Source organism: Monodon monoceros, unplaced genomic scaffold, assembly GCF_005190385.1.
Source record: "Monodon monoceros isolate NGI ecotype Baffin Bay Population unplaced genomic scaffold, NGI_Narwhal_1 Super_Scaffold_10, whole genome shotgun sequence".
Classification (NCBI taxonomy): domain Eukaryota; kingdom Metazoa; phylum Chordata; class Mammalia; order Artiodactyla; family Monodontidae; genus Monodon; species Monodon monoceros.
Window position 1 is genome coordinate 46,485,801 of NW_021703766.1, and position 26,460 is coordinate 46,512,260.

The 26,460-nt window shown below is 51.4% G+C and overlaps 3 protein-coding genes across 5 annotated transcripts in view; 1 reads left to right on the forward strand and 2 right to left on the reverse strand.

The window, feature by feature from the left end:
• The window catches only part of EGLN2 (egl-9 family hypoxia inducible factor 2), an 8,223-nt gene extending 5,622 nt beyond the window's left edge, over positions 1-2,601 (forward strand). For all 3 annotated transcript variants that reach the window (XM_029237154.1, XM_029237163.1, XM_029237158.1), the window contains 4 exons: positions 747-866; positions 1,308-1,444; positions 1,628-1,695; positions 1,958-2,601. In XM_029237154.1, the coding sequence (XP_029092987.1) occupies positions 747-866; positions 1,308-1,444; positions 1,628-1,695; positions 1,958-2,013 (381 nt within the window). In that variant the 3' untranslated portion in view covers positions 2,014-2,601. The remainder of the gene's footprint in view (positions 1-746; positions 867-1,307; positions 1,445-1,627; positions 1,696-1,957) is intronic.
• Positions 2,602-2,791: 190 nt separating this feature from the next.
• LOC114903948 (cytochrome P450 2C11-like) lies at positions 2,792-5,400 on the reverse strand. The gene is given in 3 exon segments (XM_029237173.1): positions 2,792-4,220; positions 4,223-4,315; positions 4,457-5,400. Coding segments are annotated over 3 exon segments (366 nt in total). The 5' UTR covers positions 4,671-5,400; the 3' UTR covers positions 2,792-4,161.
• Positions 5,401-9,415: 4,015 nt separating this feature from the next.
• The window catches only part of LOC114903233 (cytochrome P450 2F5-like), a 36,458-nt gene continuing 19,413 nt past the window's right edge, over positions 9,416-26,460 (reverse strand). Inside the window, 10 exon segments of the mRNA XM_029236080.1 lie at positions 9,416-10,469; positions 10,471-10,537; positions 11,660-11,808; positions 12,413-12,476; positions 12,479-12,598; positions 13,433-13,574; positions 13,974-13,993; positions 13,996-14,055; positions 14,058-14,148; positions 14,449-14,609. Of these exon segments, the coding sequence (XP_029091913.1) occupies positions 10,361-10,469; positions 10,471-10,537; positions 11,660-11,808; positions 12,413-12,476; positions 12,479-12,598; positions 13,433-13,574; positions 13,974-13,993; positions 13,996-14,055; positions 14,058-14,148; positions 14,449-14,609 (983 nt within the window). The 3' untranslated portion in view covers positions 9,416-10,360.

The following is a 26,460-nucleotide window of genomic DNA, read 5'->3' on the forward strand; positions in this document are numbered from 1 at the left end:
CAGGTTTTCATTAGCCCCCTTTTACAGATGAGGCGTTTTGAGGCCCATTCAGGTGATGAGACTGTCCAAGGCTACTTGGCAGGTTTTGCTTGGAGTTGGGATTAGATCTCAGGTTCTGGGCACATTCTGGGTTTTGGTACCTGTTCAGTTGTGTAGGAGGCAGATTATTTAGCGGGTCTTCTTTATAGTAAGGTCAGTGGTTCTCAACATGGCTGCACATCAGGATTACCTGGGGAACCTTTAAAAATTCCAGGCTCCACCTGAGACCATGTACGTCAGAACCTCTGAGGTGGGCCTCGGTATCAGTGCCCCAGGTCATTCCAACTCTACAGCTCAAGGAGAGAACTCCTGGTGTGGGGCTGTGAGGCCACATCCCTGCACACCAGGAAATGTTTAAATTGCTTTTATCCTAGTGAAATGTCTGACGTGGGGTCAGGTTGTCTTTAAAAAACCAAGCCCTCAGTTGCTCACTGAGCTGCATGCTGGCACCAGATGCGGGGGGGTAGGGGCGTGAGGTGTGTGTGTGTGTGTTGGGCTGTTGAGGCCCAGGAGCTGAGGTTTCTTGTGGATGGAGGCTTGGCTGAAAAAGGAGAAAAGGAGAAAGTCTGGGTGCTGGAACCCTTGGAGCCCAGGACACCTGAGGAAAGATGAGGGTCCTGCAGGGGTGAGAAAGAGGAGGTGATGGCTGCTTCTCTAACGTCCCTGCCAGTTAGCCTCAGTAAACCCTCTCCATCCGTCTCTGCCAGGCCATGGTGGCATGTTACCCAGGTAACGGGCTGGGGTACGTGAGACACGTTGACAATCCCCATGGCGATGGGCGCTGCATCACCTGCATCTATTACCTGAATCAGAACTGGGACGTCAAGGTAGGATGTTGGGGGTGGGGTGGCGTGCATCCATCGCATTTTCCTTTCCCGGCTCAGCTTCTAGCATTGTCCCCTTCCTCTTCCCAACCCACGGGAGGGGGGCGGTGGAATGTGCCCAATGGCTCTTTCTGGGAAATGGGACCTCCTCTTCAGCTGACTGTGTGGCGGCAGTTCCCCCTCTTTGGGGAATGGTGCTGTCTGCTCAGCCCCCAGCCTAACCAGCACTTCCCCCGCCCCATTTCCTGTCTTCTTAAGTAGCTTCCTGCCCATCTCCATGGTGATGCAGACTCTGGGTTGTCATTCATTTTGAGAGCCTGAGTGGTGGGAGGGAGTGATGTGTGAAGTTATTATGCCCCCTGGTGGGCTCTTGGGGGCCGGCAGTGCAAGGCAGGGGCTCTAGGCAGGGCTCCCAGCCTGCCTCATCCTCTGGCCTGCCTTCAGGTGCATGGCGGCCTGCTGCAGATATTCCCTGAGGGCCGTCCCGTGGTAGCCAACATTGAGCCACTCTTTGACCGGCTGCTCATTTTCTGGTCTGATCGGCGGAACCCCCATGAGGTGAAACCAGCCTATGCCACCAGGTATGGTCCATACTTCCGGGAATGTGCCCAGGTGCTCCCCCTGTGCCAGCAAAGTCTTGTCAGACCCCTGAAGTGACTAGGAAGTGATGGTGTGCCAAGAGGGGGCGGCTCGGGGTGGATATAGTGGCTGGAATTGAAGAAAAGTGATCTCTAACCACCCTCTGGGGCTGCTCTGGTCTCCAGGTACGCCATCACTGTCTGGTATTTTGATGCCAAGGAGCGAGCAGCAGCCAAAGACAAGTATCAGCTAGGTACCGGCCTCCCAGTGTCCCCTCCCTCAGGTCCCTCCTCTTCCGTGTACCTCCCTGGGCCTCAAGCCGCCTCTTCAGTCTCTCACTGGATCCTGTCGCTCATTTTTCCTCATCTTTGCCTACCATCCCTAGACAGTTCACTCTCCTGGCATTCCCCAGCATGAGCCCCATCTCTTCTGGTCATCTCCCCTTCTTCCCAGGTTTCCTTGGTCTCTTAGTTCCGTCCCTGATGACTCAGTCTCCTGTCCCCCTTCACCCCCAGCATCAGGACAGAAGGGTGTCCAAGTACCTGTATCACAGCCGACTACGCCCACCTAGTGGCTAGCCCCAGAGCTGCACGGACAGACAGCTTGCCTGACTTCGGGAGAGCCCTGGGCCCTGGTACCGCCAGTCACGGTGCCTGCTCCTGCCCCGCCACTGCCGCTGCTTCTGACTTTGCCTCTGTTCTGCCTGGTGTAGAGGGCTCCATCCATTGCTGAGAACCAAGGAGGAGGAGAGACCTCTGCTGCCCTGGGCTGGGGGCTGGGGTTGTGACCTGGGCAGAGGCTGGTGTTGGGGACTGCCATTACTGGAGCTGGGGGCCTGTGTCCTGCCCTGTCTGGTCATGCATGCCCCTCTCAGGTTTGGAGAGCTGGAAGGAGGCACTGCCACCTCCCACCAGAATGCAGGATTTGGGGTTGGGGTGAGTCATGGCCTCTTGCTGGCAAAGGTTTGTGGGGGAGTATCCCCAAGCCCCCCACTCCTCCAGCCTGGAATGTGAAGTGACTCCCCAACCCCTTTGGCCATGGCACCTTTTGGACTAGGCTGCCGCTGCTTGGGCAGGATAAAAGGTGCTGGGAGGAGCATGGGTCTGCAAGTCCTGTCAGCCAAGAAATAAAAGTTTACCTCAGAGCTGCACACATCTGACTGACTCACTCCCTGTTGGTAAGAAGACCCCTCCGTCTGCAATTCAGGGCCTTTATTGACCAAAGAGGGTAAGGAGGTCTGAGAGCCAGTGAGCAGAGGGTGGCTGAACCTGACTTCAGCGGGCCACCAGACAGAGGTGGAAGGCTGGGGGCACGTTGCCCGGGCCCGTGCACTGTGGGGTGAGGTCGATGTTGGCGGGGCTCCCCACAGGGAGCAGGCAGAACTGCTGTAGAATGGAGGTGAGGAAGACCTCGGATGGGGCCAGGCCTGCACCCAGGCACATTGCTTTCCTGGGGACATGGGGGTGTGGAGTGAGAAACCCATGCACCCCATGGCACGTCCAGGCTGGTCCCCTCTCTGCCCAGCCCAGACCTGGGGCAAAGGGCATGAAGGAGTTGTTGCTCTGGAACTCACCCTTGTCATTCAGGAAGTTGGTGGGATTGAAACAGTCTGGATCCTTAAATTGGGTGAGATCCTGGTGTGCAGACACAAGGAGAGGAATCATGAAGGTGCCCTGGGGAGATGTGCAAGGGTTGCTTGAAAAATTGGCAAGTGACTATTCCACACATCCATCCAAGACCCCATTTCGAAGTCAGCGGCAAGGAAGGCCGCCTACTTTCTTGCTCCCAGAGTCAGTGCTCTGGACGCTTAGGCCTGCTGATCTCTGTTAATAGGCCCTCTCCAGCCCCTGCGCAGGATCCCCAGTCTTGGTGGCCACCTTGGGCAGGAAGTGGCTGCGCAGGTGGGCATCACAGGTGAGGGCACGCGGCAGCTCCAGCGGTAGCACGCTGAAGACGCTTTGGATCTCCTGCAGCGTGGCGTCGGTGTAGGGCAGGCGTTCTTAGTCCTCCAGGCTTGGGGCCCACATTCGGCCTACCACGGGATCCAGCTCCGCCTGCGCTTTGGCTGGGGCCGGCAGAGATGTGAACTACCCCAGCCTCCAGCCAACCCACAACCCTAGCCGCCTCATCCCTAGCTGTCCAGCTCAGAAGCCTACCACCTCTGGGTATTTGAACAGAATGAGGAGTCCATAGCGTAGGGTGGTGCTTGTGGCTTCGGTACTGCCAAGGAAGTGGTTATGCGTCGTCATCACCAATGTCTCCTGGAAATGGCTCTCCGGGTCCTTCTGTGGGTAGAGGAGCCAGGCGTCTGCTGGTGGGCAGCAGGGCCCTGTACCTTATCCGTTTGATCAGGAAGCAATCGAAATTGCGGGGTTCCCCGGGCTGCCGGTTGCTGCTGGGTTTGCTGAGAGGTGAAAACTCTTAAGCTCTGCTAAGTTTCAGAAGATTCCGTGGTGTGGGCCTGGGAGCCATTTTAGGAGGGAGGGGAAAATGTACATCTGGGGGGACAGGAAATCAATAGGACCTTGAACAAGACCATTCGTTTCCCTATGGGGAGACTGGACCAGGACTTTGATGTTGTAGGTTCTAAAACTCTTCCATTCCAAGATTCTAAGACTGCCCCATTCTAATGATCCAATGTAGGTAGGTCCATGTGCTCGGAACCTGGCATAGATTGGGCACACGAGGGAGGGATGGGGGCCGACCCTCTCACCTCACCCTATCTGGCACTCATGATGCAGAAGTTGTCATTGAAAAGGTCCAGGAGCCTCAGGAACTTGGGTCCTCGTAGCCATAGCGGTTCTCAAAGACCACGGAACACATAACGTTAGATACAGCATTATCTAGTAGCCGCCGGGGGTCGAACGGAGCTCCTGGGAGTGGGAACATGACAAGGTCATACGCTGTGGCTCGGCCCCCACCCAGCTCTTGGGTTTACTGGCTTCATTCCACCCAAACGCCTTCCCTAGGGCACACCCACAACAGGTCCCTATCCTTTTCCGACCAGGCCGTACCAACGCTGTCTTGAAATTCGCCAAGCAGACAAGGCGCCTCTTCCAGGACACGGTCCTCGATGGTCCGCGTACCCAAGCCGAACTCCTTAAATGCTCCAAGTGCAAAATTGCGCAGCGTCCGCCAGCGCTGCCCGTTAAAAGCCACGATGCCTGGGGGAGTGGAACAAAGAAGGGGACGGGCCGGGGAGTTAGCCACGCCCCATCCCGGAAGCATCCCGTAGTGGAGTCGACTTCCTCGCAACTCTTCGCTCTGCTTCAGTTCCAGGTCTTTTGGTTGCTACCCCAGCCTTCTCGGCCCTATCCGCACATTGGCCGCACCTCTGCTGGTCCCGATTCCTCATCCCCGTGCTGGCTCTCTTTGGCCTTGACTCTTAGGCTCTTCTCTTCTACTGGCTGCACAAGGATCCAGCCTCCCCCACCGCCATTCGACCCCTACACTGTGGCTCCTCCCCAACCTCTCCTCAGAAGCCGTGACTCTATTAGGCCCCGCTCCATTTCCCCCGGTCTCGCTCTGTATCGCAAACTGGACGTTCCCGGCCCGCACTTCCGCCGCCCAGGCCTCACCGTTTCCGCGTGTGAAGCGTTCGAAGGCTGCCCTGGCCCCGCGGCCGGAGAAGGCATCCGCTTGCAGCACTAATGCGTCCCGCTGCGCTGCGTAGCTGCACGGCACCACTGCAGGGCGCGGGCCCAGCCACACGGTGAACACCGGACCCCAGCGGCCAGGGAGCTACACGGAGCCGGTGCTCAGCGGGCCCGGGTCTGGGCTCCTGACCCCTCCGCCATCGAGACCCAAGAGCCCGGCCCCCAGCTCCCTTCTCCTTCAGACCCAGGAGTCCAGCCCCACCGCCTTCCCTCAAAATCTAGAAGTCCAGGTCCCCAGCCCCCTGCACCCTCAGAACTAGGTATCTGGGCCCTCAGCAGCTCCCCAGCCTTGAGCCAGAACAGACCTCTCCGCTCCCCATCCCCTGGGACCAGACTACCCGCCCCAGGCTCCCCCTCCCTTGGCACCCGGGAGTCGGGGGTGGGGGGTGGGGGTGCAGCGAGACTCCGCCCTGAACCAGGAGCTCGGGGCCACTGCCCCTTTTCCCTCCAGATCTAACTTCCCACCCCCAGTCTCCTTTCCCAGAAGGCAGGACTCCAGGCCCCTCACCCTCTGTCAGGACTCGGGGTCCGAGCCCTCAGCTCTGTCTTCATTCAGAGAACCAGGAGTTCTAGCCCCCAGCCCCACCTCCAGGAATCCAGAATCCTGTTACCCCACCCACTGTCGGGGCTACCTCCGTGAGTGCACGGTCCAGGTGTCCAGACTCCTGGAGCTGCAGCAAGTTCCGCCGAAGCGGGAGAGGTACGGGCCCAGGGGTAGGGCCGCCTGCGTCTGAGCGCCGGGTGCACCCCAACCCCGCCTGGCTGCTTGCACCTCTTCGCCTCTCTTTGATTCCCTTGGGGTCTTGGGTGGAGCAGGGATGGAGACTGAAAGTGGGAGGGGTGGCCGCCTTTGGGATGCTCATTCTGTAATTCCCCAACCCAAAGTCTGCACCCCGCCCCCAGCCCTATCACTGCTGGCCTTGGCTCCTCCTGGCCTTTTTTTCTGTGTGTGTGCCTGCCTCAGCCTGTCCTATTTGGTAGCCTTAATGCACTAGCATTTTCATGTCAGCATACCTGGTCAACAGGTGCACCCTCTTGAACCCCCAGCACCTGTGGGTCTGTCTCACTTGGCCTGTAGCTGTGCCTTCCTAATCCCCTGGACACCTCTGGGCCTATGACCACTGAACGCTGTACCTTGTACTTCTGATAACTCAAAACATCCTGACTGCTAAATGCACTTCTTAGAGCGCTCCTGGTGATGTGTCCATTCGCCTGGCACTCCTGTGCCCTGTGCCTGTGATTCCTGGGGACTCGCACCTGAGCCCTTGTCACTTCCACACCCATTGCTCTTGGAGCTCTGTATGCCATACATGTCTCCCAGATGCTCACTCAAGTCCCCTAGCGTCCTGGTGCCCATCAGCTTGGCACTGCCATGCCTATCGTATGACTCCTGGCTGCCTTCCCACGGTTGACACCCTTGTATTTCCACACTTAGGCCCTGCCCTGAACTCCTGCCATCTCTATTCCCAATGCTCTGGCTCCCAGATGCCCCAAATGTCCTATGCCTATGCTGCTACACCCCTGGTCTCCAGTCCCCTAGACTCCTCAGTGGGCACCCCCGCCTGATGCCAGGCCACGATGGTCCAGGGGCGGGGGTTGTGGCTGAGTCTGTACTTGGAACAGACTGTTCAGGAATGCGGCCCACCCTGCCGCCCACCCTGCCGTGCCGGATCCAGCCTTCCGCCAGGTACCTGGCACAGGGCCCAGACCTGGGGAGACGGTGGGGAGCTGTGCAGAGTCTGGGACAGGGCTTGTCTCTGGGAGTGTCTCTCTCACCCTCAGTCTCTGTGTTTCTCTGTTCATCTGTCTCTCTTTCTCTCTCTTCCCATTTCTCTCTCTCTCTCTCTCTCTGTTTCACTCTCAGTGCCTACCTCTGTTCATGTTTGTCTTCTCTCTCGTGCGCTCTCTCTTTTCAATGTGTCTTTTTCTCTCCCTGCCTCTTCCAGTTTGTCTTTACCTTAATCTCCCTCTGTCTCTGCTTTCCCGTCTTCCTGCCTGTTTGTGTAGCACGTCTCCCTACCTGTCAGCCTTTGTCTGCCTGGTGACTGGCAGGGGCTGAGGGGCAGGGCACTGCTCAGAGGCACTGACTCTGCAGACAGCAGGGCTGCAGCAAGCATGCCCTCGCCACCCCCTCCCCCAACTCCCACCCCAGCCTCTCCGATGGATCCTCTTTCTCAGGCTCTTTTCAAGAGCAGGCATTTTGTCTTGTTCACTTCTGTATCCCCAGCACGTAAAATAGTGCTCAGCACACAGTTGGCACTCAGTAAATGTTGCTGAATGAATGCATGGCTTTCTTCATCCCTATTTCTGTCTCTGTTTCTCTCTCTCTCTCTCTTTTTTAATTGGAGTATAGTTGCTTTACAATGTGTGTTAGTTTCTGCTGTACAGCGAGGTGAATCAGCTATGTGTGTACATATATCCCCTCTTTTTTGGATTTCCTTCCCATTTGGGTCACCACAGTGCATTGAGTAGAGTTCCCTGTGCTATACAGCAGGTTCTCATTAGTTATCTATTTTATACATATACGTGTATATATGTCAATCCCAATCTCCCAATTCATCCCACCCCCCTTTCCCTCCTTGGTGTCCATACGTGTGTCCTCTACATCTGTGTCTCTACTTCTGCCTTGCAAACAGGTTCATCAGTACCATTTTTCTAGATTCTACATATATGCGTTAATATAAGATGTTTTTCCCTTTCTGACTTACTTCACTCTGTATGACAGTCTCTAGGTCCATCCATGTCTCTACAAATGACCCAGTTTTGTGGTTGAGTAATATTCCATTGTATGTATGTACCACATCTTCTTTATCCATTCTTCTGTTGATGGGCATTTAGGTTGCTTCCATGACCTGGCTATTGTAAATAGTGCCGCAGTAAACACTGGGGTGCTTATGGTTAAAATATTATACTTCCCTTTTTTTTTTTTTTTTTTGTGGTACGCGGGCCTCTCACTGTTGTGGCCTCTCCTGTTGCGGAGCACAGGCTCCAAACGCGCAGGCTCAGCGGCCATGGCTTACGGGCCCAGCCGCTCCGCGGCATGTGGGATCTTCCCGGACCGGGGCACGAACCCGTGTCCCCTGCATCGGCAGGCAGACTCTCAACCACTGCGCCACCAGGGAAGCCCTATACTTCCCTTTTAATTCATTTGGTTCCACATTACAAATCTAATCTCAAGTTTGTCATTTACTCTTAGACAATATAAATTCTTGTCTGTTTCTCTCTGTTGCTCTATAATTCGGACTCTATTTCTCTCAATCTCTGTCTTTGGCTGAATCCTTGTGACTGTCTCCCTTCCTGCCTGTCTCTGTTTCTTCTCTTGAGGCTTCTCTCTGGTTCTCTTTTTGTCCTTTCAGATCTCTGTCTCTCTTCAGCTCTGTGCCTCTCTTAATTTCCATCTTGACTTTAGCATCTCCTTGTCTTCCTTCTCTTTGGGCATCTCTTATCTCTCCCCTTTTCTCAGTTCCTCTCTTTCTCCTCCTCTGTCTCTCTCACTCCCAATCTTTGGTTTTCAGGATCTCTATGTATCTCTCTATCTCTGTCTGTCTCTTTCTCTTTGTCATGTGTTTCTCTTTCGCATCTCTCCATCTTTCTTTCTCAGGACCTCTGAATCTCTCCTTTCCCCCCTCCACCTCTGCGTCCCTGCCTGGGCCCTGGGGCAGACTCTGTGCTTGGCCTGTGGTGGGAACAGTGTGGGGATTAGGGAGCCACCACCCCATGTGGGTGCCACCTATAAGCCTCCCTCCAGCCAGGCCCATACTCAGCAGAGCATGTCCCAGCTTCTGGGTGACCTTGGGGAGACTCCACTCAGGCTAGGGCCTTCCAGGTCACCTCTGCGCATGGCTAGCGGGGCCAGCCTCCTTCTATCTGACTCCAGCTCAATGAAACTTGAGATGCCTGCTCCTTGAGAAAAGCTACTGTCAGCAGATGTCAGCTTGTCAAGTCCAGTCCCAAGCTGCGAGGCCCCATGCCTGGGACCGCTATCCCCACCCCAGAGGGAGGAAATGCAAGACAAAGAAACAGTCCAATGAGAGGGATGAGAAATGGGGGAGAGTTTCGGTCTTCCAGTGCCTCACTTCCCCATTCATTGCCCTTCCGCTCTTTCTCTGGTCATTTTTGTTTCTTTCTTTGTCTCTGTCTTCTATTCTCTTTTTTTTTTTTTTTCGGTACGCGGGCCTCTCACTGTTGTGGCCTCTCCCGTTGCAGAGCACAGGCTCCAGACGCGCAGGCCCAGTGGCCATGGCTCATGGGCCCAGCCGCTCCGCGGCATGTGGGATCTTCCCGGACCGGGGCACGAACCCGTGTCCCCTGCATCGGCAGGCGGACTCTCAACCACTGCGCCACCAGGGAAGCCCTCTTCTATTCTCTTTGCGTCCCTAGGTCTCCGTCTCCATATCTCTCTGCTTTCCTCTGTGTCTCTGACTCATAAGATTTTGAAGAGCAGTGTTGGAGCCAGATGATCTGCGTTCCAAACCCAGCTCTGCCCGTTTCTGGCTGTGTAATATTGGGCAAGTCACTTCACCTCTCTGAGCAACCTCAGTTTGCTCATCTGTAAAAATGTATAATAAAATTGCTTTGTCTCATAGGGATATTTAAATGAGGCATTTGGACCAGTGTGTGAATAGGAAGCACTAGGTAAGTGTTAGTAATTGTGATTTCTCAGCCTCTGGGTCTGTTTATTTCTCCAGGTCTCTCACTTTCTCCCTGCTTGCATCTCCATCTTTGTACAGTGCCCTGCATCTCTTGCAGACCTTTTCCATATCTCTCTAGGCTGCTGTCTTTTTCTTGGCCTTGGCTTCTCTGCCTCTGTCTTCATTCGAGCCCTCACAGCCTTTACCTTCCAGCCTGTCTCCAGGAAACAATTTCTCCCAGTTTTTAACCGCCCTAAGGGTGAGGGTTGAACTCATCACAGCCAGGTGTCTCCCCTCTCTGCAGCCAGACCTTCCTTCTCCCCATCCTAGAGGACTATCCTCCTCCCTTTAATTCAGCCAAGGCAGGTTCGAATCTATTATAATTTATTATAAATTGATACAAAATCCCCCAAAGTGTGCGCAATAGAACGAGTTCTGTGGATAAAACAAGGCATGCACTTCCCCTTCCCCTTGGCTTTCTCTGCCTCTGGGGGCTCAGAAGGTAAAGACAGGAGCGATGGGGGATGGGCATGCGGCAGGTGGGGGAAGCGAGTGTGACAGCGAGAGGGATGGGGCGCAGGGGAACGGGCGGTCCTCAACGCTCACTGGCGAACCTGGAAGGGATGCGGCGTCAGCGCGAGCGCAGGCACAGCTGGAAAGGCCGCGGCAGATTGCAGAGGCCGGAGCTGAGCGGGGTCAGGTCGACGTCCTCGGGCGCCCCCAGCGGCTCCAGCAAGAAGCTGCAGGATGGCGGTGAGGAAGAGGAAGAGCTCCCCGCGCCGCAGCGACTCGCCCAGGCACAGCCGGCCTCCCACAGGGAGAAAGGGTGGGCAGGAGCAATGAGACAAGATGGGGTGAGGGGCGCCCTCAACTTTCAAAGGAAAACATGAGAATAATGGCTGGATACTCACGGACCCATCCATCTAAAAGTCTGGAAAAGACAGTTTAAGTAAATCGTGGACCTGCTGCAAGTGCAACATTGCAGGGGGTCGAGTCCCAACTCTGACAGTACTGGTTTCCTGATCTTGGGCAAGCCACAGTTTCTGGGTAGGTACCTGAAATGGGGAGGGTAATAGTGCCTCATTTTGTTGTTGTGAACATATATAATGCTCTAAGCACTATACTGCTATTAATTTAATCCTCTTAATAACTCCAAGAGGTGGACCTTTTTATGATCTTCATTTTATAGATGTAAAAACCGAGGCACAGGGACGTCCCTCGTGGTCCAGTGGCTAAGACTCTGCGCTCCCAATGCAGGGGGCCCCGGTTTGATCCCTGGTCAGGGAACTAGATCCCACATGCCGCAGCTAAGAGTTCGCAAGCCGCAACTAAAGATCCCGCATGCCGCAACTAAGACCTGGTGCAGCCAAATATATAAATAAATACATAAATAAGTAAATATTAAAAAAACAAACAAAACCGAGGCGCAGAGAGGTGAAGGAACATATCCAAGGCCACACAGCTAGAAGATGACAAAGCTGGGGTCTGGCAGCAAAGCCCAGCTCTTAGCCACCACTCTCAGAGGTAGCACCTGGTGCACAGTAGGCAATATGGTAAGTTACCTATTATTATTCACCCCACCCCCTTTTCTAATACTGAGTTAAACAGGAAAGATTTTTTTCAGCCGGGTAAAGACCAAAGCCAAGAAAAGCCAGGACCACTTCAACTGCACCACCCAGTGGAGAGACTGACAGTGACCAGGTCCAAGTTAAATTACAATATTATCCTGACTCCCTGCCTCCCTTCGTGGGGATTTCAGTTGCTATCGGCCTATAGGAGCAGAGCTGGGAAGGAGAAGGAAATGTCTTTGCATATCCAAAGCTGAGGATGGGATGGGACGAAGAAGTGAGAGGGTTTGGGGAGTGGAACTAGGCCTGGGGAATGCAGGTGGAATACGGGGCCAGAAAGACTGGATCTTGCCCCTGACCACTCTCACCGGCTGAGAAAGGCATGAAGGCAGAGCTCTTCTTGAAGGACTGATTGGCAACCAGAAAATGCTCAGGGTTGAATTCCCAGGGCGTCAGAAATTGGCTGGGGTCGTAGTGGACTGTATCAAGGAGGGTGATGATATCCGTGCCCCATGTGGGTGGAGAGGCAGAATCAGTGGTGTTAGAAGGGCTGGGAGGTTCCCAAACTAGGATTTCCACTGTACAGAGCTGGGAGTCCTGGGGACATGATAAGGGGTGGTGGAGCATAGGACTCCACAGGGGTCCAGGAAGTCTAGGGTGTGGGAGTCTAGGGTTCCCAGTGATGGGTGCTGGAAATGGTTTTGTTGGGGTCTGAGGCAGGGATGTGGGATACCCCCCTTGTAGGAACAGATTTGGCGTTCCTGGGGCGGGGGTGCGGTCTCTGAGAACAGTATTTAGGTACAGGGGCTCCCCAGGATAAGGTCTGAGACCTTGGGGATTTCAGAGAGGGTCTTAGGAAAGGAGCCTCTCATAGGGAAGAGGTCAGGGGTTCAGGACGTGGTCTAGTCCACTATGCTGTGGCATACGGCTGAGTTTCTGGATTTAAGGGCCTCAGATGTCTGTTGCTAGGGCTTGGGTTGCCAACTGCTAAGGTCCGGGGTGCTGATTGCTAGGGCCTGGGATATTCCTTGCTAGAGCCGCAGATGCCTGTTGCAAGAGCCTGGGATGCCTCTTCCTAAGGTTTCAGGTGTCGTTTGCCAGGTGTCCAGAGCACCTTGGGTAGCAGGAAGTCTTGAAAAGTCGTGTCCCGAGTGACGCGGTGTGGAAAGCTCATGGGATGACGTCTGCGAAGCACTGCACCTCGTGGATCACCGCATCTGTGTAAGGCATGGCCGCTCGGTCCTCCAGCGCAGGCAGCCACGCGCGTCCCAACACGCGGTCGATCTCCTCCTGTACGCGGGCTGCAGGTGGAGGGGGGAGCGTTGTTGAGGGTATCAGCAGGCTTGACTGTGCTGAGAAGAGGTGTGTGTGACTGCGTGTGGAAGGGGTCCAGTCAACGCTTTCCAGGGATGCATGTGAAGGTTGGCCGGAGCTTCGGGAGGGAGGCATTGAGTTCAGAGATGTAGGTGAGGGCGTAAGTTTCGTTCGTGCCAGGGCTCCTAGGGGCGGGGTTGTGCGAAGGGGGTTCGGGGCTGCTTAGGGTCCAGGCCCCTGATGGGATTGCCGGCGGGACTTCGAGGACCAGGGCTGCAGGAGGATGGATGGAGTGAGTGGGGTGTGCGGGAGAGCTGAGAAATCGGGGGTGAAGCAGGCGGCAAAGACCCAGTCGGTCTCCGCACAGCGTCCTGGAGGCCAAGGTTCCGCGAAAGACCCAGAGGTGGGGTTTGGGGAGGCGGGGTCGCAGACTGTGCGGTGCGGGCCGTTCAGACTGTGTGGGAGGAGATGGGTTCCTGGGGAGGCCCGGTGGCTGAGGCTCTGGGGCCGGGCTCTGGGCGGGCTGCGCGAGTTATGTGGGCAGGGTCAGAGGTGGGCGGCAAAGCAAGATCATGCGGGCGGGTTCTGCGTCCCGGCAGACCCGGCAGGCTGTGTGGACCGCGGGGACCACGTGGGTGGGCTCAGCCTCCGGTGGGCTTGCGGGTTTGGCTGTGCGACCCAGGCGCGAGCTGGAGGCTCTCACTCCAGACACACTGGGCTGGAGCTCATTGTTTGTGGGCGGGGCTTCGAGGCGGGAGGAGCGGGTGTGCTCTACCGCGCCGTGTGGGCGGGTCTCCCCACCAGGCTCCCGGCGCTCGCACCTTGCACTTTTGGATACTTCATGAGCGCGAGGAAAGCGTGGCGCAGCGTGGTACCCACGGTCTCGGAGCCTCCAAAGAGCAGATTGTGTGTGGTCATCAGCAGAGTATCCATGTGGAAGTGGCTCAGCGGGTCCTGCTTCTCCTGCGGGGGATAAGAGGTGGGGATGTGAACAAGGCCGCGGGGGGATCCTGCGGGCTCGGATCCTGTGCGACCCGTTCCCCACAGACCTGCACAACTGCTACTGGGTGCCACTTCAGCCCCTCCTCTCTTTAATTTTGTTTCCTTGGGGGAGCTGGGGAGCGCGGAAGGGCAGGGTAGGGAGAATCTCAGCCGCGGGGCCCACAATAACAAATCCTTAAGGATTTCTTAAACAGCTGTTAATTGGCGGAGGCCCCGAGTGGCCCCAGCAGAGCCAGGTGTTCCAGCTTCACTTCCCGGATGTGGGGAGATTAAACTCAAACGCGCTCAACTCGGGATCCTTGTTGGTCTGAGGCAGGATAGCAGGTCAGACCAGAGATGAGACTTCCAGGCAGGGCTTACCTGTGCCATCTTGGTAAGGAGCAATCAATGAAGTTCCGGGGAGAGTTTGGGTCGAGGGAGGCCTGGTGGTCACAGACACTGTGGCGATGAGGTCCTTCATGCGTCCGAAGTTCTGGAAAAGGTGTTGGTGCAGCCCGGGCACCCAGTCCAGGAGGCTCGGAAAGATATGGTACCGCTGAGGATGGAGCAGAGCTGTAGGGATTAGGAGGAACAGGCAGGCAAGGAGGTAGGGCGCGCGCGCGCGTTTGTGTGTGTGTGTGTGTGTGTGTGTGTGTGTGTAGCGTGGGGCGGGGGCTATGTGTAGGTGGAGCCCCTGTGGAGTGGGCAGGGCCGCATACCTCGGGGGCGGGGTCAGACAGAAAGGGGCGGGGCCTTGCAGGGCCAATCGCAATTCCTTCCCTGCCCACTGCTTCCCCTATATCCCTGGAAGGGCTGGACCCCCAACCCTCTCGCCCGTGGAACTAGGCCTCCTGACCTCTCCCCAGGGGCTGCTCATGATTTGGAACTTGTCATTGATGGGGTGGATAAGGGTGAGCAGACGCTTATCGTCGTAGTCGAAACGGGTGCCGAAGATCACGGAGCAGATAATGTTGGACACCGAGCGGCTCAGCACAAACTTGGGGTCGAAGGGCTCGCCTGAGGGTGAGGGGCTAACGGGTCGGGGAGACGCAGTGTGCAACACACCAGACCCCAGGCGGTAACACCACTAGCAGCACAGATCACAGGCTCCTGGACACCTAACATGCAGCATAACAACACCCCAAAAGTATCTAGCAACACAGCATACAATCTGACAATATTACACACAGTGTCTGACAATATTACACACAGTGTCTGGCAATACTACACACAGTGTCTGGCAATACTACACACAGTGTCTGACAATATTACACACAGTGTCTGACAATATTACACACAGTGTCTGGCAATACTACAACCTCACTTGGCAATGACACACAGCAGCACAACCTAACACCCAATGACCTGATGACCCAACGGATCACGGAAAGCAACATGAAAACAACGCATTCCTGCATCAGCCATGACATGATAGCACGGCCCAGCAAACTGAACCTGGAGTTAAATAGACATAGTTTGGATCTTGGCTTGGACTCTTAGTCTAGGCATGACCTAGGCGAACCGACTTCCCTTCTCTAAGCCTCAGTTTTCTCATCTGTAAAATGGGTGTGTTCTGGAGGGTCTGGTCCGACTGGCAGTGGCTGCTCCAGATGTGTGCTCAGGAGCTCTGAATGTGTCTGGGGGTAGAGGGGCTGCTCTTAAATCATCTCTGTCCACACCACCTTGCCCCCCTTTTTCCTAGTTCTCCCAGTGACTTTTAATCCCTCCCATCTTCCTGCATTATTTGCATGGGTCTGGGGCTCACAGCCAGCTGCAGTGATGCCCTGAGTGGGTTCCTTGGGAACCCCACCTCCCCCTCCTATAGGCTCACCTCAGCACTTCTCACTGTGGCCAGTGGTGTCCATTTGCCCTGGATTGGGGTGAAGTCTTATCCATTTTTTGCCACTGGGGACCCTGGATCTGGTTCTGGGTCTGGTTTGGGGTTACAGAGCTCTGGCAAAATGAAGGGGCAAGGATGGGGTCAGGATCTCTGTCCCGGGCAGAAGTTTTCTCATTCTCTGGGGGCCCATTTTCACAACTCTTCTCACCCTTTTCTGTCTCTTGCCGTTTGTCTCTGAAATTCTGTATGCGTCTCTCTTTGCTTCTGCTTCTGAAACTTTTTGTCTCTTTTTATGTCTCTGTCTCTCTCATTCTCTCTCCCTTTGTGTCTCTGGGTCTCTATCTTTCACCCTCTATTCCATCTCTAATTCTCTTTGTGCCCTTTCTCTTTCTGCTTCTTTCTCCCTGTAATCTTTCTCAGTCACCATCTTCTCCTGACTGTCTGGGTGTCTCCCTGTCTCTTTTTCTTTCTGTCTCTCACACCTCCAAGAGCTGGACTGCAGTGGACAGGACTGAAGCCAGGCTAAGGTTGAAGGAGGATTTGGGAGAAGGGTGGGGCAGGCAGAAGCCTCAGGAGAAAGGACCTCAGACGTGAATGGTACCCCCGCTACTGCCCACGTACACCTCTGATCTCTGGTGGCCTTGGCCTTGCAGCAGCTTGAAGCAGGGTTTCAGTTCCCAGCCAGTGATTGTGGTCAGTTCGCGGTGGTGAGAGCACCGAATCCTAGCCATAGACCACTGGTCAGTGGTCAGTGACAAGGCCCCTGGCCCTTCAGCTTTGCAGAAAAGAATTCCCACAAAGATGGAAAGTAGTGAAACAAGTAAAGTAGTTATTAGGAGAAAAAAGTACAGTACGTGTGGATAGACACACGGGCAGACTCAGAGAGTCATGCCCTTGTGGCAGTTTAAATCACTTATTTCTTCCAGGTTTCCTTTGGCCAATCATTTTGATTTGCCTGGCTCAGAGTCCATATTCAGTTTATCTCAGGACCTTGCCACGTGTGTGTGCGCATCTCTTAGCCAAGCTGGATTCTACCGAAGAGGTCTGTGGGTAGTTAGCATCACTTACTGTGGGGTGGCGCCCCCTCCCATTTTGACCTCGAAGGAGCTTTTCTGTGCATGTGTAGTCGGGGAGGTCTCCTGACTTAGAGAATGAGAAATAAGTGGTCTCTTATCTTCTATCTGGGTAGGGCCCAGCCTCCTCCCTCGATTGTCCTGCTATGCTTGTCTTGGAGTATTGGTCCACAGGGAACAAATCTCCAATTGATTTACCCTGGGGTGGGGGGGCATTTACCTCCTGCCTCACCTCCACCTCCGAGGCTGTCTTAAGCTCCCCACCAGCTCTGTCTGCTCTTGGCTTCCGCCCCAGAAACTGGCCACAGTTACTCAACTCCTTGCTAGGTCAGGAGGGCAGATTGCAAAAACCTGGAGTTGGGCTAGGACTCCAGTTCCTGGAGGTTAGGGTTGGGGAGACAGCCCCAGAGGTCAAGGGTCTAGGAGGCCAGGTGGAGGTGTTGGTGACCCCCCAGGTCCATTGGTGGACACGATGGTAGTTTTCCCATGGGGGCGGGGGAGGAAGTGCTTGGAGGTTCTGGGGGATTTGACACCCCAGTCCCAGGCATATGTTGGGATGGAGGTGGGGCCCATGCTATTATTTAAGTCCCAGAAAGGCAGGTTGGGGCAGGTCCTGGAAGAGGGGTGAAGGCTTGATTACGGGATTATGTATTTCTAGTTTCCCCTGGCATCTACCCCTACTTCTGGGGGAAAGGAGCAGTACTGGATCTACCTGAACCCCATAAGTGACATTTCCCTGACCCTAGAACTGGGTTGAGAGGGGCCTGATGGGACTGCCTTACTGGGGAACTTGGGATTCACGAGAAGGGGAGTTTTAAGGGGCTTTGAGTTCTTCTGGTGGTGTGACTTGTTCTCCTGCTACAGAGGGAACATGGGGTAGGGAGGGATGTATTGTGAGTTTCCTTAACCTTGGCACTATTGACATTTGGGCTAAATCATTCTTTTTGGGTGGGGGGACTGTCCTATGAATGGTAGGATGTTTAGCAGTAGCTCTGGTCTCTACCCACTAGATGTCAGTAGCAGACCTCCGCCCAGCTGTAAAAAATCAAAAATGACTCCAGTCATTATCTAATGTCCACTTGGGGGCAAAGTCCAACCCAGCTGAGCAACGCTGGTGGAGAAACTGAAACACACCAAGGGCAGCTGAACCTTCCTCATCTCTAATTAGCCTCTCCTTGAGCCCCAACTGTTATACTTTTTCCTGTTCCCTCAAACCTCCATGACCCTTTCCTTCCACATCACTCTGCTGGTGGTCCCATTTCTTATCCCATAGAGAAAATAGCAATCGGAAGAGAATTAGCCACTATCTCCACCACTACGCTCACTCACCTACCAGAATCTGAGCCACATATGCGCCTTCCGGCTTGCGGGATCTTAGTTCCCCGACCAAGGATCAAACCCATGGCCCCTGCAATGGAAGCACAGAGTCCTAACCACTGGACCGCCAGGGAATTTCCATAAATGTTTTTATATTTTCCCTGTCCCAGCCCTGGAATCAACCACTTCTCGAAAAAGTCCTGATTCCTTGTATTGGAAGATGGTATTTAGAAACCAAGATCTGGGTATTAGCTGGGCTTATTGCTAGTGGGATATCCTTGCTTATTGGCCCTCTCAGTGGACAAAACTTGGAGAGTTCTCTCTCTTTCTCTCGCAAAAACAATTCATATTGATATCTCTGATTTCGATCTAACACACAGGGTCCATTCTAGCTTTCCCTATTTGAAAATTCTTTTTTTAAAAAAAATAATTAATTATTTTTTGGCTGTGTTGGGTCTTCATTGCTGTGCGAGGGATTTCTCTAGTTGAGGCGAGCTGGGGCTACTCTTTGTAGCAGTGTACAGGCTTCTCATAGTGGTGGCTTCTCTTGTTGCAGAGCATGGGCTCTAGGCATGCAGGCTTCAGTAGTTGTGGCACGCAGGCTCAGTAATTGTGGTGCATGGGCTTAGTTGCTCCACAGCATGTGGAATCTTCCCAGACCAGGCCTCAAACCCATGTCCCCTGCATTGGCAGGCAGATTCTTAACCACTGCACCACCAGGGAAGTCCCATGAAAATTCTTTCCTTTCTAGCAAGAATTTGACTCTCATTTTTTTTTTTACAATATATTTACTTATCTGTTCAACTTTCATATGTACATAAAATAGTCTCACAATTGCTAACCCATACCCAGTAAGAAATAAATTTACTAACTAGAGTGTAGTATTTGTGTACAGTTATTTTTGTCTTTAGACATACAATATACAGTCAAGTTTCTTTTTCCCAAAGTTACTTCAGTTAGTTCTTTTCATCCCCACCCTTTTTAAGTAAAACAGTTAGGTAAATACAGTATATAATTGGTAATACAGTTAGGTTCAGTTGTTACAGTTTGTATTCCATTTTGAGTTCCCCTACATCCTGGTGGATTTTTTAAATTTACATATGATAAAATTCACTCTTTGTGCTGTACAGTTCTATGGGTTTCGACAAATGCATAGAGTCGTAATCCTACATACTCACAGTGAAGGAGGCGTTTGAGGGACCCTGAGTCCCATTATCCCTTTCTAATTCTATAATATATAATAATTTTGCTGACCCCAGAACTGTGATCAGATGTTAGCCCAAATCCTGGATCCCATGAAAGAATAGAGTTTTTAGCAGTTTTTATCTTTCTTGTGTTCTGATTGCAAGATCTCCTGCTGCAGAAGAGGCACTGGAGAGGTTGCAGGAAGAGTTCGGAGAATTGTTGAGGAGCCTCAAGTCTACAGTGTCATGAGCTGCAGGGAAGGGAGACTGAAGGGCAGAGTGAGGGAGAAGCTGAAGGGTAAAGGATGGGCCTGAATAATAGTTTCAGTGGGAAAAGTTTTTGCAAGTGTTTGGCATGGGCACTGACCAGTCAGAATGGTTGCCAGCCTTTGACAAGAGTATGACTGCCAGAGTCTACTGGGTGATTCCTAGCACTAGAGCTGCTTGTTGAATAAATGAGCTGCATATTGAATAAATGAATGAACTGTGTTTTTAATTTGTTTGTTTTGGTTACATGCTCTCTAAGCACCCAAGCGCTCCTCTAGGTTGGGTATCAAGGAATAGGGGGAGTTTGGGGATAGACGTCCCAGTGCTGGCTTCACCATCCCACAGTGGAAGGGAACTCTTTGAAGGCTCCAAGCTCCTCTGCACTGTCCATGAGAATGTTTTTTTCCATGAGAACTTTTCTTCAGAACCTGGTACCTGGACAGCACCACTCTGCACCTGGGTAGGTGGGCTGCGCACAGGGGCCATACTAGATGCTATGCCTGGGGAGGGAGGATGGAGTAGCCCCAAAGGACACAGCTCCAGGTTTTCAAAGGAATCAGAAATTGGGAGTAGTTAACACACCAGTCAGAATGGCCACTGTCAAAAAGTCTACAAATAACAAGTACTGGTATGGGTGGGGGGAAAAAGGAACCCTCCTACACTGTTGGTGGGAATGTAAATTGGTGCAGCCACTATGAAAAACAGTATGGGGGTTCCTTAAAAAACTAAAAGTAGAGGGCTTCCCTGGTGGCGCAGTGGTTGAGAGTCTGCCTGCCAATGCAGGGGACATGGGTTCGTGTCCCCGTCCGGGAGGATCCCACATGCCGCGGAGCGGCTAGGCCCATGAGCCATGGCCACTGAGCCTGCGCGTCCGGAGCCTGTGCTCCGCAGCGGGAGAGGCCACAACAGTGAGAGGCTCGCGTAACGCAAAAAAACCCCCAAAAAACAAAAAACTGAAAGTAGAGTTACCATATGATCCAGCAATCCCACTCCTGGGGATATATACGGAGAAAACTCTAATTCGAACAGATACGTGTACCCCAATGTTCATAGCAGCACTATTGACAATAGCCCAGACATGGAAGCAACCTAAATGTCCATCGAGAGACGAATGGATAAAGAAATTGTGGTATACATATATATACAGTGGACGATTACTCAGCCATAAAGAAGATTGAAATAATACCATTTGCAGCAACATGGGTGGACTTAAAGATTATCATATTAAGTGAAGTAAGTCAGACAGAGAAAGACAAACACCATATGATATCATTTATATGTGGAATCCAAAAAAATGATGCAAATGAACTTATTTACAAACCGGAAATAGACTCACAGACATAGGAAACAAACTTACGGTTACCAAAGGGGAAAGTGGCGGGGGGATAAATTAGGAGTTTGGGATTAACATATTCACACAAACTATATATAAAATAGATAAACAGCAAGGAACTATATTCAATATTTTGTAATAACCTATAATGGAAAAGAATCTGAAAAAGTATATATACCTTACGTATAAATATATATATAATATGTATAGCTGAACCACTTTGCTGTACGCCTGAAACTAACACAACATTGTAAGTGAAGAAATTGGGAGGATTTGGTGATGGAACCAGAACTTGGTTGAGTCAAAGTACTCTTCTAATACCATGTGAAACACATTTTTAAAAATCTGCAAGCTGGGTTTAGCTCCACAGACTGTATTCTCTGTTCTCCCGGCTCATCTGTTTGGGTCATTCCCTCACTTCATTAAGGTGTTTGCTCAAAGTCTCCTCACAGAAGCCTGCTCTGACCATTCTATCGGAAAGAGCCACCTCCATTCCTCTGCAGCTGTTACCTGCTGTATTCCCTGAGGCACTCACTACTCCCTGACATTAGAATAGACACGTGTTTATCTAGTTACAGCCTCTCTGCCCTCCTAGACAGTAAACCCCGAGAGAGCAGGACTTATGTCTGTTTGCTACTATGTCCACGTTGCTTGACACATAAGTGCTTGAGGAATGTTTAGTGAATCAGTAGATGTTATGGAGGTGTGGACTCTGGAGTGAGGCAGACCTGGGCATGAATCCCAGCTCTGCCTCACCCTTTCTGGGTGTCCTAGATAAGGGACCACTCCTTTCTGAGCCTCAGTGACCTTGTCTGACAAATGGGGATGTTGGTCTCTGCACCAAAGGGTTGTTGAGGGAACTCAGTGAACTCAAGCATGTCACAAGCTTAGCAAAGCACCTGACAGTGTGAATAGCTGGTACCTGAGAACTGTTCTTAATCTTTCCTGGGCCTCCCAAAGCCCAGGTAAAGGTACCCTGATATTCTCTCCCTGGGTGAGGCACGGATGAAAAGGGAGGGAGAATTCCAAAGAAGAGGCTGAGGTGCTTTGTTCAGTGTCAGTTTACAGCCCTGAGGCTGAGTTGTGCCCCAGTCCCGAACCTTTCCTCTATGTCAGCGGCAGGTGAGGGTGAGAGAAGGGGTGGAGAGAAATGAGAGTTCCAGTCCCACCAAGCACAGCCCAGCTCTGAGACCCCCTTGCCACCCCAGGAAAGCTTTAGAAGGGGTTTGAATCATTGCATTCTAGAACCTGAGAATCCCAAACCCACCCCACTGACATTAATACCCGGATTCTTACAGAAGGGAGCGAGAATAAATTGCCCCCATGTCCACCAAATCCTTTCCTGAGCCTACGTCCTTTCCTACATCTGCCTGTGGGAATGCAAGGTGGCACTATCTCTTTCCCCTCTGCTCCTGGGCACAGGGAGCTCCCTGAAGAGAAGAACACTCACATCCCCCCATTACAACCCTGGGGACTCAGAGACACTCCCCCTCATTTTTCCTTCAGCCTCCCTTTGGCATGCAAAGGGTCAAGGGCAGTGGGAGTGTGGCTTCCTTTTTCAGTCATAGACTTGGAGAGTTGGCCTGGGGTTGAAAGCAGAGATAGGGGAGCTGATGAAGTGAAGACAGACTTAAGGAACGGGGGATTTGAGTGGGGCAGACGGAGAGGAACTCCCCCCTCCTTCTGGGAGCACATCAGTGCGGGTGAGAACTACCAATTAAGCGGTTCCACTACGTAGAGCAATGGTGGCTGGATTGCAGAAGAATACGCAAAGGAGAAATCGAGAGGAGTGCACGCTTGGAAGAAATCAAACAGCCACAGATGTTCCATCTCAGCAGAACAGATGACAGGTGAATATTACTGAAGGACTGCGAGGAAAGGCTACACGTGCAGGAGCTTCAAAGAAGGGGGAAGAAGGGGGGGAAGGGGCACAAATCAGAAAAACACAGGAAGACATCAGGAAGGGAGTTATCACACAAGCTGACAGTCAAAGGCACACTCCGGGAGGTGGAAGACCCCAGAGGTGAGAGTGAAAGACAGATGGAGAAGGGGGCCTGATGAAGCAGTCCAAATCACTTGCTGGTCGTCTCTCGGGTCCCTAGGGGGATTTAAATGTAGGGGGGAATGGACCTAGAGACTGTCATACAGCGTGACATTAAGTCAGACAGAGAAAAAATACCGTATGTTAGCGCATATGTGTGGAATCTAGAAAAATGGTATAGATAGTATTATTTGCAGAGCAGAGATAGAGACACAGATGTAGAGAACAAACGTATGGGATACCAAGGGGGAAAGAGGGGGTGGGATGAATTGAGAGATTGGGATTGACATATATACACTATTGATAGTATGTATAGAATAGATAACTGATGAGAACCTTCTGTAGAGCACAGGGAACTCAACTCAGTGCTCTGTGGTGATCTAAATGGGAAGGAAATCCAAAAAATAGGGAATAGATGTATATGTATAGTTGATTCACTTTGCAGTACAGTAGAAACTAACACAACATTGTAAAGCAACTATACGCCAATAAAATTTAATTTAAAAATAAAATAAATGTAGGGGGAAGGATTTGGGTATTCAAGGGCTTTGAATGCTGGGCTGAGGAGCCCAGACTTTGTTTCCTAGGTCCCCAAACAAGGATGCTGAGTGGTCTCACCGTACACAATGTTTAACTCTTGGTTGACTAGTCGAGACAAGCCTAGGAATCTCCTGGCTGAGAGCGGAGGCAGAAGGGACCCTCACGATGTCCATACTCAGAGGATGAAGGAGATGAGTTTACTGGGGAATTAGGGAGTGGTGCAACAGGGGAGGGATGACTTCTTTCTGTGACCCGGTCTCCACCATCACGGACCCTGTCAATTTCTACCCAAATCACGACTTACCTCCTCTTCTGCCTCTAGTCCCCAGCTCCTAGGTGGAACCAGAAGAATCTTCCTCAATACGACCATGTCACTCATTAATCAAGTCAACAAGTATTAATCGAGGACCAGCTAACTACAGCTGACCCTTGAACGACACGGGTTTGAATTGTGTCACAGGTCCGCTTGACTTGGATTTTCTTCCAGGAAATATGTACTACATGCACCTGATCAGGGTTAGTTGAACCTGCAGATGTGGAACTGAGGATTCGGAGGGCCGGCTGTAAAGCTACAGGCGGATTTTCCATTGCCAGGAGGCAGCTCCTCCAAACGCTGCATTGTTCAAGGGTCAACTGTAGTTACTGGGAATACAGCGAAGAAAACAGAAAAGAAAAAAAAAAAGAAAGCCCTGTTCTCACAGAGTTGACACTCTAGTCGGGCTGTCTCCTCTGTACAGCTGTGAGAATTTTTCTAGGGTCGATTGCCGGAAGTGGAATTGCTGGGTTGCAGTATATGTGCAACTTGAACTAGGCTAGGCATTGCCAAATTGCTCTGCAAAGTTAGCTTAACTAATTTATACTCCCACCCACAGTATGTAAAGATTCCGGTGTTGCCCTTCAATATTTGTTCCTATCAATTGTAAACTTTTGCTAATCTGATGAATGTGAACTATCTCGTTTTAATTTACTTTTCTCCAAATGATTACCGGGTTGGGCATTTCATGTGTGTATCGGCCACTCCCTTTCCTCCTCTGTGAACTGCCTTTTAATACCTTTTGGTTTTTTTCTCGTTGGTTTATAGGAGTTTAGTCTGATCACTAATCCTTTGTTGGAAGGGCTAGTCCCTTTTTTTTTTTTTTTTTTTGCGGTACGCGGGCCTCTCACTGTTGTGGCCTCTCCCGTTGCGGAGCACAGGCTCCGGACGCGCAGGCTCAGCGGCCATGGCTCACGGGCCCAGCCGCTCCGCGGCACGTGGGATCTTCCCGCACCGGGGCACAAACCCGTGTCCCCTGCATCGGCAGGCGGACTCTCAACCACTGCGCCACCAGGGAAGCCCCGGGCCAGTCCCTTTTTAAAAGCTCGTCTGACTGGGTCAGGTCCTCCCAGGATAATCTCATTTATGATTAACTCAAAAATCAAGAGATTTGGGACTCTAATTACATCTGCAAAATCCCCTTTGTCATGGAATGTAACATAGTCAGGGGAGTGATAATGCCATCCTATTCATACATCCCACCCACACTTAAGGGAAGGGGATTATCTGGAGGTATGGGTCATGTGGAATCATTTTCAGAATTCTGCTTGTCACAAATGTTTTAAGAAGTTAAACAATTGTTTTTTCTTCTTAAAGGAGTTTTTGGTCTCATAGATTCTACTTTTTTTTTCTCTCACTAGATTACCAGTTATCGGTTTATTATAAAGAATATTAAAGGATACAAATCAACAGGCAGATGAAGGGATACACAGAAGGAGGTCCTGAACAAAGGAGCCCCTGTCTTCGTGGAGTTTGGGACCTGGCACGTGGAAGCGTTCTGGTTCCCTAACTTAGACGCTCTCTACTGTTTTGTTTGTGTGTGTGTGTGTGTTTGTTGTTGTTGTTTTGTGCTTCACTCATTTCTGCTATTTGAATGCCAGGCTGAGGAGCCCAGACTTTGTTTCCTAGGTCCCCAAACAAGGATGCTGAGTGGTCTCACCGTACACAATGTTTAACTCTTGGTTGACTAGTAAAGGCGAGCTTAGCAATCTCCTGGCTGAGAGCAGAGGCAGAGACCCTCACGGGTTTCTTTCTTTGACCTTTTAAAAAGTCTTGCTCTGTAATTACTTAAAAAAATTTTCCTGTATTGGGTGCTGAACTCATTAATTTTCAGTTTTCTTATTTTCATATAAGCACTTCTCTCTGAAGTCTGTATCCTTTAAGTATTGAGATGTAATGATTTCATCATTCAGCTCTAAACGTTTTCAATATCCAATATGATTTCTACTTGGTTCATTCATTGTATAGAAGTATGCTTTAAAATTTCTGAGCATTTTGGTGTTTGTTTTTCTCTTTTTGTTATTGATTTCTATTTTTTTTTACATTGTGGACAGATTGTATTGTCTATACTATTATTCCATTAACATTTATTAAGGTTTGTATCCTGGCCTGGTATGTGGCTAGTATTTGTAAAATTTCCATGTGTGTTTGAAAATAGTGAGGGTTCTCTAAGAGTTTAGGGTCCTCTAGCTGTTAAATGGGTCTACCTAATTAAGCATCTTTTTCAAATATTCTATACTTTTACTATTTTAAAAAATCTGTTTGATTTATCAGTTACTCATGGGGATAAGTTAAAGTCTTGTAATTTAGGGCTATATTGTTATGTGTCAGGATTTTTATATTTTCCAGGTGCATAGGTCCTTTTTTCACAATATTCCTGTAATTCCTAATAATTTCTTTTTGCCATAGTGTCAATCTTGTTTCATTTAAGTATGTATAAGCCACATTGTCTTTTTTTCAGGAGACATTAGGCTGGTATACCCTCTCCTATTTATTTGTCTTCATCCTTACTGTGTCTTGTGTGATTTATTTTTTATTCAGTCTATGAGTGTGGGTCATGGGGGGGTTATTAATTGCTGAGTATGGTCTGTTTTTACTTATTATTATTTTTTAGATTTAATTTTTAAAATTGAAGCATAGGGACTTCCCTGGAGGTCCAATGGTTAAGACTCCGTGCTTCCACTGCAGGGGGCACGGGTTCGATTCCTGGTTGGAGTAACTAAGATCCTGCATGCTGCTCCGCAAGGCCAAACAAACAAAAATATTGAAGTACAGTTGATTTACGATGTTGTGTTAATTTCTGCTGTACAGCAAAGTGATTCCGTTATACATATATATACATTCTTTTTTTTTTCTTTTTCTTATTTTCCTTTTTGCGGTACGCGGGCCTCTCACTGTTGTGGCCTCTCCCGTTGCGGAGCACAGGCTCCGGACGCGCAGGCTCAGCGGCCATGGCTCAC